We start from the raw sequence: 13,662 nt of genomic DNA on the forward strand, positions 1-13,662 counted from the left end.
TGGGACTGGAGTATCAGCTTCCAAGCTCACACACAAGGCTGTTGGCAGGAGGCCTCAGTTGCTTGCTGGATGTTGGGTGCAGGCCTCAAATCCTTACCATATTGGGCTCTTCCTAGGGCTTCTGGAATGTCATCATTGACATGGAAGCTGGCTTCCCACAGAGTAAATGATCCAAGAAGAGTAAGGCAGATGTGGTAGTGCTTTCAGCAACTTGGTAATCTATCACCATTTTGCTACATTCTATTCATTAGAAGTGATTCACTAAGTCCAGCTCACATTAAAGGCAGAAGAATTAGGCTTCATTTTTTGGAGGGAGAATCAAATAATTTACCTATTTTAAAATCATTATATCAATTTAAATTATGATTAGAGGAAATATTTATGAATCACCTTAGAAATGTTGTGATTAGAACATCAGAATGGAAAACCCAAAACACCTGGATCCTCATTCTAGAATTTTAGCTAGAATGCACACTGCATGATCTCATTGGCCCTGTTAAGATACTCATACCCTCTCTAGTTTCAGAGAGTTCGTTAGTCTAATCCATAGGAAGACATTAGTTCCATCATGTCCAGAAGCATGGAGGGTCTGAGCTTGCTGTCCAAGTGCTTGAAATTACTTTGGGCCCATCCCTTACATATGAGCACACCTAATGTGTCACCAGCCCTGCAGCACCCACCTTAAACCACAGCTGCAATCCTGTCCCAGAGCCTGTCTTGTTGACATCCTCTTTTACCACCTAACCATCTGCACTGCAGGCAAAATTCAAGATTGCAATCATATATCAAGAGAAGTTTCATTAACCTAAAGTTAAACAGCTCACCAGTTTACTTTTTATAGTTCAATACTTCAGGAAGACTATAAAAGTTTTGTAAAGAAGTTTGCCTTCAGATATTATCTAATGCACAACATCAAAAAGAATTAGTTTTTATTAAACTAGAATCCATATGAGAAAAATTAGGAGATGTTAACAGGGTAAAATAATCACAATAATGTATGGTAGAAAGAATAAACATATTCTTGCAAGAGAAAAGCCAAGGAAATGTTGAACAATACTGTGCAGTTTGTGAAGATGCTACATTATGCCCTTGTTATTGTGCAGTTTGTAAAATGCTTTTATGACCTTGCTTTGCTGTTGATTGAACCCAGCACTTTTACCTGATATGGTTTATTGATAGGAGGGACACTTCCATAAAAGGACCAGGAAAATCAACATATTTAAAAATATATACTCTTAAGTCATAGATGCAAGTAATGGTTCACCATTTTCAAATGTTTCTGGTACAAGGTAGCATACCCATCCATCCTCCTGGTTGTCATTTTTCATTAAAAGAATAATGAAGCTAAAACTGAATTTTTTGGAGTGAAAAATGGAGGCAAAAACAACCCTATTAATCAAGCTTATTCAAGTGCTGTGATTCTTTTAGTCACCTGGTGGAAATGCTGGTGGGCCAGCCACAGTTTTTGCCAGTATGATGGACTTAACTCTTCCCCAAGGATCAGCACTGTAGAGTGTGACGGAGATATGGAACCACATTGTGCAACAGAAGCTGAAAAATCGGACAAGGGGTTCTATGTTGAGTTTGCTATGGAAATTCACTTGCCCAATTAGCCTTATTTTAACTGTGTTTCATGTCTTCAGAGCTAAGCTAATTAGGCTGGCTCCTACAACCAACCAGGAAGCCATCCCTTGATTATGTGGATTTGGACATCTGTGGGGGATGCAGAGCGTACCCTGCAAGAGAAAGAAACTGAAGTCCAACTATTGTTGCTAATTAGAGAGGGAAACAAGGAAAAAATTTTCCAAAAGCTTTACAAGGTATGAAGGACAGCATGTTCCAAGAGAAAGAACATTCTCCTCCTAATTACCTGTAGCTCAGCAAGCTTTATGCTAACCAAATCAACTCTGGAAAAGCTGAATATTGACCTTGAGGGCATTTTTCAAGGGAGAGAGAGATTTGAGGTAAACTAGTTTTGCCCAAGGGCTTACGATAATGTTTTTGCTTGAGCTCCAAAATAAATAATGAACTTAATAACAGCATGAATGTTCACAGTCTTTCTTCAAAGGTTCTCAATGCTGTGTTCATATTACCATTTTTTCCCCTGACATTCCCGAGCAGGTGGATGGAAATGGAAATGATTTTCCAATTTTACATTGTTAAAACAGTCATACTCACCACAGGGACAAAGAATAGAAATGCAATGATTTTATCTTCAGCTCATCATCATTTCTTACTCTGCCTTCTAACTACAGTTTCTGTTTCAAAGTTCCATTTCCTGGAATGTTCTCCTTCTTCCCATTCCCTTGGTTTAAACTCTGCACCTAGGTAAATTCATTTTGTCCCTCAGGAACAGCTTGAATGTGGGATCCCCATGGTCTCAAATACCCTGGACTCATTCTTTGTGTCTGCTTTTCTCACTAGACTGTGTATTTCATAAGAACAGGCTCATAATCTGAATCATTTAGCCCTGTGTGCTTAAGGTTCTTGCTAACATCTGGCATATAATAGGCATTTGAAATATATTTCTTAAATAAATGAATAGACTTTATTGAGACTCAAGACAGAGGCTTAGAATGATTGGGAGGAAAACCGAGGGTGACAAGCCATCACTGCATTACCAGACAATTGTCAGCCTCTGCTTCTGAGTGCCTGGTTGTCCATTTCCTCAGATTGGAGTTAGTTCCGAGCAAAGGGATTCCCCAATCAAGACCTGTGTAGTAGAAGATAACACTACTGCGGGGGGGGGGGGGTGGGCAGCATGAATGAGTCTACAGTTACTCTCATTCACTGGGAGATTCATAAGGCAGGATGATGGTCAGACCAAAAACCTGTTTTCTGGTAAAAGGAAACTTTGATATGGTGCCAGGAGACTTGTACAAACCAGTCATTACAAGCTTAGAGCCTTCCAGTCTGAGAAGAGAGGTCCATAAACTGTTGAGTCCATAAACTACTATTACAGCATAGAGAGCAAACCAGAACGGTTTGCCCATTTGCACATTCATTCAACCATCTGTTGAGCACACTACACTGTAGTCACTGGTCTAGGAACAGGGGACAAGTAATGAACAAGACGTGAAGCCTGGATCTCAGAATGAGATAAATAGAACAAAATCATCTGATCAGACCTCAGAACTGTCTTAGTGCCTCTCCACTCTCTTGCAGATATATAAGAAATAAGCGCTTATTATTTCACGCCAGTGAGATCATGAAATTTTTCTTATGTAACAGAGACAGACTGGAATAGGGGTGAGAGTAGAAGCAGGGAATTCAGTTCCTATGCAAGTGTGGTGGTTCAGGTGGAAGATAACAACAGCCTGGAGTAGGATATGGCCAGGGGAGTTGGAGAAAAGAAGAGTGACCTCAGAAATCTTTTCGATAACCAATCAAGAGAATTTGCTGATGAACTGGATACGATGATAAGATACAATGCTGAATAAGGAATGCTACCTGACAACTGGCTGGAGTAGCTATAAAGTTGTCAGTCCTAGTTAAGGAAATGAGGAATCTTGGGGGAAGAACAGGTTTGGAGTGATATTTACAGATTTATCACTAACACGTACAACATGTGAGATGCCCCCGACATGAATGGAAACATCAAGCAGGCCACAGGATACACAAGTCTGGGGCTCAGTGAAGAGGACATTTGGGGATCCTCGGCATATGTGTAGAACTCAAAGCCACAGGACTAAATGAAATATGGGGTGGACTGGTACAGGAGGAGCCTAGGAATTCTGAGAATGGGAATTTAATCACAGACCCAGGCTAAAATTTTGCCCACCGTCTAAACTTTGAGTCACGTGGCATTTAAAAAAATATGTGTAATAAAACTTGAATGAGATGAAAACCTGGAGTCAGAATTGATGGGTGCTTGCTCTGATAGACTAGAGCTCACCTGATAAATATGTGTATTTTCTCTGAGTTGATGAAGATCAACTTGTGATGAGCACCAGGCTCACAATAAAACTATTTTGTGTGAATAATGTTGATAAAGTAGGTTTCCTTTTTTTTTTTTTTCCCATTTCAGCTTCAGCTTAAATACTTAATTTTTTTAAAGGTATCAGGTTTCATGCTATTGTTATCAGCGACATGATCGATGAGGTCCACAGATACATGGATTCTGGACATTTGGGTCTACTGTCAAGACACTTGGTTAGTAGCATCACTGACCCCCCCAGAAACTTTGGAGACATACTGAGCATACACTCAGTGTGAAAGAAACAGACATCCTTTCATCCAGACCAGATTTTCTGATTTAGGTGCTCTGGACACTGGTCTATAAGGTCCCATTAGCTTCTTCATTTGAGGAATTTATTTTCTATTATGTATATTATTTTTACTATCTATTTAATTCTATTTTTTTTGGTGGTGGTACTGGGGAATAAACTCAGGGATGCTTTATCATTGAGCTACACCTCCAGCCCTTTTTATTTTGGGAGAGGGTCTTGCTAAGTTGTCCAGGCTGACCTTGAACTTGTGATCCTCCCTCAACCTTCTAAGCCACTTGATAATATCAATAATATCGTATTCTACCTTCTCTTGCCACATTGGCCTACATGTACAACATGTGAGATGCCCATGAATGGAAACATCAACCAAGAAACAGGATACACAACATCATCACAGTGTTGTACTCATAGTGTCTCCTGAGTACAACACTGTGATGATGTTCACATACAGCTTGAACACTTTAAAATTCTTTACTTTGGCTAATTTTTCCAGAATTTGCTGAATCTTTCTGACTGAATTGTAAATTTGAGGAAAAAAGTGTTTTACATATTTCAGTCCTATCCAACAGTCTTTAGTATCAACCACAAGAAAAGTTAATATCTATTTCTGACCCTAAAAATACGAATATGTGGACAGAAATGAAATAGATGATCTCATCTATACTTTGCATGACTTCAAAGTTAAGATGGCACTTTGAACTCTTGACCCTAATGGATGTCTGTCTCCTATCTCAAGCACCCATCACTATGATCTCCCTATACTGTTAAAATGTATGCCCATTTCTTTAAGATGTTATTCAACACCCACTTTCTTCCCTATGCATTCCCATACCAACTTTACCAGATTCGAATAAACTGCATTTTCTTGGCATGCCAACCGTCACATGTGTCACTACATAGGTAGGTGTGGTTGGGAGTTTTTAGTATATTCCAGGCATGCTTCTGATAATTCTTCTTGTGTCTGCTCCATTTCCTGCCTCAGGGCAGAACTTCTAGGGCCTGAGCTATAACTTCTCGTAGTCCCTCATGTAACTCTTTGTATGTCACTGACAGATGCCCAAGTTATGGCCACTGGTGATACATCTGCCTGGGTATGCAGATTCAAAGCTGCAAAACAGTACGTTCCTCATATGTGAATTTATGGTCTGGGGGAGATATCACTAAAACACGCCAAGGTCTCTAAGAAAGCACAGAATAACTTCCCCTTTGTGCAGACTAGGAGGAAACCTGTCTCTTGTGAGAAGCTACATTAAAAAAGGAATTGTCACAGACACCCAGACACATCTGTGTGTAGCCTGGCTACACAGTTTGCCATTGCCAGGTAACTAGGAGCTTCTTGGGTTCATTACTTCCAGAGTTAAATGCAGCCCAAGGCTTCTCAGTGGGTTCATAAAAAAAATGAAATATGGAAACAATGACTTGCTTTAGGAAGTTTTTTTTAAAGGTAAATCTTGTTTGAACGATTTTTCCAAAAACATTAAGAGATACTTGTAAAATAATGTTAGAAGGAAAATGCATATTTATTATTTTGATATAGTAAAAGCTTTTGATTTGCTCTTAGAAATGTTTTTGCTAAAAAAATTGGCACTGAAAAATAATTAAATAATGCCACAAATTTTGACAGGTTCTAAGTGGAGACTTCTCTTTATTTATCAGGGAGACAGGGCTGGGAAGGTCTCTGGTGTCAAACTGTTTTGACTCAAATCCTGACTTTGTGTCCTCTTCCCTATGTGACTCTGGACAAAGCATTTAACCCCTCTGAGTTTCAGGGGCTTCATCTATAAAAACATAAAGACAATTTTACTTACCTGCTATGGTCTGAAATGTTTGTGCCCCCCCATATTCATATGTTGAACTGCTAACCCCCAAGGTGATGGTATTTAGAGGTGGGAGGAAGTTAGGTCATGAGAATGAAGTCCTCATGAATGGCATTATGAAAGAAGCCCAGAGAGCCGTCTTGCCCTTTTGACCATGGAAAGGCACAGATAGACAGTGCCACATATGAACCAGGAACCTCATCAGACATCTAATATGTCAGTGTTTTTGATCTTGGGCTTTCTAACCTCTAAAGGCTGTGAAAAATAAGTTTCTGTTGTTTATAAGATGTCTCGTCAATGGTGTTTTGTTATAGCAGCCCAAAGAGACTAACATACTATGCCACTGGATTGTTGAACGATTTAAAAAAGTTAATACATGCAAAAGTGCTTTGAACTGTGCCCAACACATGGTCAATGTTCAGTGTGTTAGCTGTTATCTTCTTTTCCACAAAGTATAACCACCCCTACAGTCATTCATTACCACCCATCACCCATTGCTAACCATCACCTACCCTGATCACTCCCATGACCTGCTATCACCACCACCCAACCATAATATCCAACCATCACTACCATTACCATTCATCACTCATTATGAGAATACCCACTATCACTCACCATCAACCACCACAAACATCATTTTGTCTTCTACTGTGATCCCCCATACCAGCTTCATCTTTCACTGATGAGCAGAGGATCTGTTCTGCTGAGCAGAGGTCATAAAAGTAGCCAGAATATCCTTTTCAATGATCTCTTAGATATAAAAACTTACGGAGGGCTTGGAGATCCCCCCAAATCTATTCACTTGTAAAGGTTATGGACAACAAAAATAACTAACATAATTTCAGGATTACTATGTTTCCGGCACTGTGTTAATCTTAGTTTTCCATGAATTATTTAAGTTTCACAATGACTTTGTAAGGTAGATGCCATTACTGTTTTATGTACCAAAAAAAGAACCGAGGCTAGGAAAAGTTTACTAACTTGCTTAAATTCACACAGCTAGTGAGCGATAGAGCCAATTTTGATCCTCTATTCTCCTGTCCAAACTCTACTGTGTTACTGTGATTGAGTCACTCTTCTTCCTCCTGTAGGTATTAAAAAATATATACGTTTTTATACTCTGCATATCTATCTTTTTCATGCTCGCCTCTGTGACAATAAACTCTCAACCATTTTAACTATAAATGGTCTACAAATCTATTCAGTATCCATCTGTTGACTGATTGATTTCTACCTAACAACCAAATTAGGGAAGCCTCTATTTGAGTACTGTCGCTGTGAAATCAATATGATCTGACAGAAACTCAGTTTACTGTGCTTCATCCCAAACCACATTCTCCTTATTTATTTTCTTCCTACCCTCAAATCTCTAAGCTAGAATGTGAACTTTGCTACTTTTCTCTCAACCCACCACGCTTGGCATCTCATCATTATTACCACCCAGCCCTATGAATCTTGTCTATACTTTCTTTTGGATCATCTCCTGGAGTCTATTCCTACCCTCACTGTTAGAATTTGTTACAACCTGAGCACAGAAGCTGTCAGTGGTACCCATAAGCCTCTCTGTTGTTAAAAAGGTTTCCCAGTTCTCCACATACCAGATCAATACTAAACTTTTTCAGCTTTGCATTTATGTCCCCCACCCCCGCCGCCATTACAGCCACCTAGCTACCTTTTAAGTCCCGACTTTGACCACTGCCATCCACACAGCCACCCTCTGGACTGAAAAACCACTGTTTCCTGAGAACAGTATGCTTTAGCCTTCAGGCCACTGAACGTGAGTGCGGCTGTCTGATTAGATAAACTCTCTGTATCTGGAAACTTGAACTTTCAAAATCATCTCTAACTTCAGCTCCTCCGTGAAGACTTGTCCAATCTTTTCAACAGGATATGAGTTTCTCCTCTTGAAGCTTTTCAGTTCTCCCTGACTTACTTCACTTTTTTCAAAACAGTGAAATCTGTCAATGAACACTTCCCTCAAAATACTATAAATTCTTTGAAAGCAGAACCTGAATTCCTTTGCCAAAACCAAATATGGTCTTTATGTTTTAGAGGTAAATTAAACCTTAAATTAAAATGCATGTATCTGCCCACTGATGGGCCAATTTGTAAGAGCTTATTGCATTCTAAAACTGTACTATAGAGACTATGTTAAAAAGATATAAAACAACCTGAAAGTAAAGGGGGCAGATAAAACATTTGGTGTAGGGTTGAGTTCCATATGGTTGTACCCAACTAGCAAAAGCAAGTGCTGGAATTTGGGCAATACAGATGGGGTATAGCTAGTGGTTTCATTTACCTTCAAACTCATATCCACATATCCACTAAATAAAACTCTTGACATGACTGTGAAGAATGCCTAGTTGAATAGATTCGTCTTATTCTGGTTTGTCTGCCATACAGTCTACTTACATAATTTAGTGAGATGTATGAATTCTTAATATTCATTTCACACACTCAAAAATGTGTCTCTATACTGTTATAACTGTGGTGTCAATTCTGAAATGATTATCTGGATAGGAAGTGGAACAGATTATTAGAGAATATTCTAGAACTGCCCTGAAGAGAACAAAGCAATTTAGCAAAGATGTGATCAATATGGGAAGCTGCAGTGAAGAACATGTAGAGAGAAGCAGGAGGCAGTTGATAAGGAACCTGGCTGAGTGACTCCAGGGGAACAAAACAAAGGCATCTCAAAGGCTGTAATCCAGTCGGGACAGGGGAAGCCCCAGGTAAATGGAAATCATTCAAATTAAGAAGCAGTATGGTGTTTTAAAGTCCTTTAAACAGCACACTACAGGGACACAGCCACATTAATGTTTATAGCAACAGAATTCACAATAGCTAAACTGTGGAACCAACCTAGATGCCGTTCAGTAGATAAATGGATAAAAAAATCTGGTATACATACACAATGAAATTTTACTCAGCAACAAAAGAGAATAAAATCATGGCATTTGCAGGTAAATGGGTAGAGTTGGGGAATATAATGCTAAATGAAGTTAGCCAATCCCAAAAAACTAAATGCCGAATGTTTTCCTTGATATAAGGAATCTGATTTATAGTGGGGTAGGGACGGGGAGCATGGGAGGAATGGACGAACTCTAGATAGGGCAGAGGGGTGGGAGCGGGAGGGAGGGGGCATGAGGTTAGAAATGATGGTGGAATGTGATGAACATCATTATTCAAAGTACATGTGTGAAGACATGAATTGGTGTGAATATACTTTGTATATAACCAGAGATATGAAAAATTTGTGCTTTATATGTGCAATATGAATTATAATGCATTCTGTCTTATAAAAAATTAATAAAAAAAGAAGCAGTATGGTGGTAGAGAGGTATATACAAGAGAGTAAGCAGGTGGGATGGGAGTGGATACAATGATCACATCATGCCAATATATTTTGAGATAAATTCTTAGAACAACTGGCATGATTTTCTACTAGCTGCAACCCGCCTTTGAGAGCACTTAACCAGGCCAGAAGGATTCATTAGCCTGGGACTTGAAACAGAGAAGGGACAAGGACTATAACAAATGCAAATATGAGTGAATTATTAGTATAACAATATCCTGATAGATGAGGTACCTTTTCAAGAAACTAGTCTGCTCATTTTATATAATATTTAGCACATTATTCTGCTTCAACTAAAGAATTTTGGTAGTGCTGGAATTCACTGCAAAGAGAAAGTGATTTCTACGGAGAAGACTACTATTTAGGGTGGTGAAAATTTTGTTTTACCTTTTACACTTAGTTATTTTTAATTTTTTTCATCGGCCTGTCCACCCACCCTTCCATCCATCTGTCCGTCCACACATCCAATATTCTGGGGATCTGGAGAATCATGTGTATTTAGCTCTCTGAAATAGTTGAGACGATTTATTAATAAAAGCCCCTCATTTGCTAATAGTGTAAGAAGTAGAGAGAGGTGACAAGTCCAAGCCCAGGCACGTTTCTTGCTGGACCTGGACTATAGCTCAGGACTATGTCTCTGGATTTACTCTTGATCCTTGTCTGGCTTGATTCTCCCAGAGAATCTTGGAAACATGACCCTTCAAAGATCATCTCTAGGGTTGGGGTTGTGGCTCAGTGACAGAGTGCTTGCCTCACATATGTGAGGGGTTGATTCTCAGCATCACATAAAAACAAACAAAATAAAAATATACATGTATAAAAAGAGATTATCTCCACCATCAGCTCCTCCATAAAGATGTCTCTTTATCTTTTCAACAGGATATGAGTTTCTCCCTTGAAGCTTTTCAGTTCTGACTTATTCCACTTTTTAAAAACAGCGATCTCTGTCCATGTTGCCAAGCCCCTGTACAACCTCTCATATTTATCAACAGGAAGCAATGAAAACAACCCCTTTTTTCCTTATACGTATGTGTGATTTTGCCAGTCTGGGTGTAAGTGGGACAGAAAATATGGGACTCACTGTTCACGAAGACGGCAAACCTCAGGAAGGACAGATAGCGCTCCCCTTCAATGGGGTTCCAGCCAACGTCAGGGTATCCTTTGGCCACAAGCATGGGGCAGCTCTGTAGGCCACAGCCTGCCAGGTAGGTCACAACCTGCCAAGAACAGTACAAAAGTAAATGTCCATGAACACCTGTTATGCTACTATATTAAAAAAAAAAAAAAAGGTAATAGCAAAGACTTAGTGTTGGTGAGGAAATAGAGAGCCCTTGGGCACCATTGGTGGGAATGTAAAGTGGTGGAGCTACTATGGAAAACAGTATGTTGATCACTCAAAAAGTTGAAAATAGAATTATCTTGTGATCCAGTAATTCCACTTCAGGGTATATACCCCAAAGAATTAAAAGTAGGGTCTCAGAGCCCTGTATTCAAAACAGCATATTTGCTGTAGCCAAAATGTAGAAGCAACCTGAGTGATTATTGAGGGATGAATGGATAAGCAAAATGTGATATATACATGCATTGCAGTACTATTCAGCCTTAAGATGGAAGGAAATGCTGACACACACTACAACAGAGGTTAAACTTGAGGACATATGCTAAGTGAAATAAGTCAGTCATAAAAAAGACAAATACTACACGCGTCTGCTTATATGAGGTAGTTAGAGTAGTCAGAACCATAAAGACAGAAAGTAGAATGGTCATTGCCAGGAGCTATGGGAAGAAGGAATAGGGAGTTAGTGCTAAATGGGTAGTTTCAATTTTATAATGTAGAAAAAATTACGGAGATGGATAGTAGCTATGGTTGCATATAAAAGAGTTTAATGCCACTGAACTGGTCACTTAAAAATAGTTAAGATAGTAAAATTTGTATTATATGTATTTTCACTACAATAAAAAATTGGGAAAAACTCCATGCATATGTATTTAAGGCAAAAAAAAAAAAGTGCACAAGTTTTTATGAGATAGCTATGAGGCCTGTACTTCTGGGAACTAAAAGGTCTTTCATTCCCTAAAGCTAGGGAACACCCAAGACTTTTAAAGTAAATAATTCAGTAGGTTTGTGAGAAGAACCTTTAATCCACTTGTTGCCAAATAATCAATAAGATTGATTATAATTATTATGTCAGTTCGTAGGGTTTTTTTGTTGTTGTTCATGCAATGGGGAATTGCCATTTAAAAATAAGCCTAAATAATGTGCATATTGAAAGATAAGAGAAGAGCCCTTTGTAAAACCTAGTCTGGCCACATTCATTTGGCTGTGGTTTGCAAGGCCAACATGCTCGACCACTGAATAATGGGTGGGCCCTATGTAGTCAGGGGTCCTGACCAAAGCTCTGTATCAATAGTAGCTATCCAGAGTCAAATGCCAAGAGAAAACAGGCCCAGTAAAAACCAGAATTTGAGTTTTCTCTTTGCTTCCAGATTACCTGACAAGTATCACAAAATCTCAGCCTAAATTCTTATAGAGATTATAGATTCTGTCTTCTTTTCAGCAGGTGTCAAGCAAGAAGCTTGGCAAATGAGTTTTGTTTAAAATGCAGTTGTTATTCTAATTTTATCTTTGATATTTTATACACATGGATAAAAAAGGAGAGTTCATCCTCAAAATTAGAAATGGTATCTTTTTCTTTCTCTCTCTTCTTGTCGTGGAGATGGAATCTAGGGCCTCATGTACACTAGGCAAGTGCTTTCCCACTAAGCTGCACCCCCAGTCTAGTCATTCTCAGTTTTTAATATGTAGCGCCTGGTACACAGGAAGTATTCAATAAGTGTTTGCTAAATTAACTATGTTTGCTGATGTTATATTTGCTATATTTGCATTATTTTTTGAGTATAATAACTCAAAGACAAAACTCTAAGAATCTTTCATTACATTTTCCCCTCTGAAAACAGTGAAGATACTATTCTGTTTCCAGCTCAGATTTTATTTTATCTTAAAAAATGCCAGAGAAATGTCCATAGGAGCCAGTCCTGAATTTTCAGGACTACAGGTGCAGAACCTTTTACTGGCAGGAAAATAAAGTGTGTGTATGTCTGTTCATACGTTGGGGTAGGGTTGGTGTTCAATCCTAATAGACCTAATTTTTCTTGTGATCAATGGAAGGAGAAACTCCAGGGTTTGCCAGTCCTTTCCTTCATACCAACCTGGATAATTTTCCAACATTAGAACAAATACAAGTCGGTGGGGCTGTGCTGAGCCAACCTAACCACTTACACAGGGAGCAGCCGACTTCATGCTTCTTTTCAGATGTCCCACCTGCCCATCATCCCTACACTGCCCTCTTCTGGCTTCCTCGCCTCTACTCATCACATCTTACATCCTCCATGGGAGGCTCAGCACCTCTGTTGAACAGTATCGTTTTAAAAGATGAACAGAGACTGAAGTGGGTACGAAATTCAAATCCTTGTGTTACGGCACTGTTATAGGAGATCGGTTAGCTGCTTTTCACAAAACACTTTTAAGTTTTTTTTTTAAATTGCCCTTTAAAAGTATGAATATTAGCATTTGACTAAAGTCTATTCCACTAGAAATAGAGACCACGAGCAGACACAGCATTGAGGGAACAACTATTATGCACAAAACCAATGGTACAGTGTTTGCATCTTGGGGTGTATATATGGGGGTAGGCAGTGTCCTTTGGCACAAGCTGTGGGACCTAGAGGAGTAACTTCTAAAAATTTCCTCTGATCATTTTCACTTATTCCTCTTGCAGCCAGGAGAGCTTACTAAAATCAACCCTAAATGATAAGGACTGGAACTGTTCATAACCGAATTTTCAAAAGTAGGGTGATACCATTATGCCATCAAAATGGAAGGAAATGCTGGCACATTGATAAAAATCGTATTTGACAAACTCAGTAAACCTATTCTTTTTCTGACTTTTATTAGGGACTCAATTAGATCAAACAGCAATGTTTACTGAATCTGACAAAATAATAAAAATGCTTTTGCTTACATTTTTTTGTGCCCCAAACTATTATCATTTATTATGGTTTGGATATGAGCTATCCCCCAAAAGCTCATGTATGAGACAATTCAAGAAGGTTCAGAGGAGAAATGATTGGGTTATGAGAGTCTTAATCCAATCAGTGAATTAACCCCCCTCAAGGGAGTAACTGAGTGGTGACTGAAGGTGGATAGGGTGTGGCTGGAGGGTCATTGGGATGTGCTTTGGGGTATATATTTGATGAG

General features: G+C 39.0%; 1 protein-coding gene across 1 annotated transcript in view; it reads right to left on the bottom strand.

Annotated features, from left to right (window-relative positions):
• Ryr3 (ryanodine receptor 3) overlaps positions 1-13,662 on the bottom strand; it is a 359,038-nt gene that overhangs the window by 120,559 nt on the left and 224,817 nt on the right. The window contains exon 43 of the mRNA XM_076849384.2: positions 10,486-10,621. Coding sequence (XP_076705499.2) covers positions 10,486-10,621 — 136 coding nt within the window. The remainder of the gene's footprint in view (positions 1-10,485; positions 10,622-13,662) is intronic.

This window comes from Callospermophilus lateralis, chromosome 3 (assembly GCF_048772815.1).
Source record: "Callospermophilus lateralis isolate mCalLat2 chromosome 3, mCalLat2.hap1, whole genome shotgun sequence".
Classification (NCBI taxonomy): Eukaryota; Metazoa; Chordata; class Mammalia; order Rodentia; family Sciuridae; genus Callospermophilus; species Callospermophilus lateralis.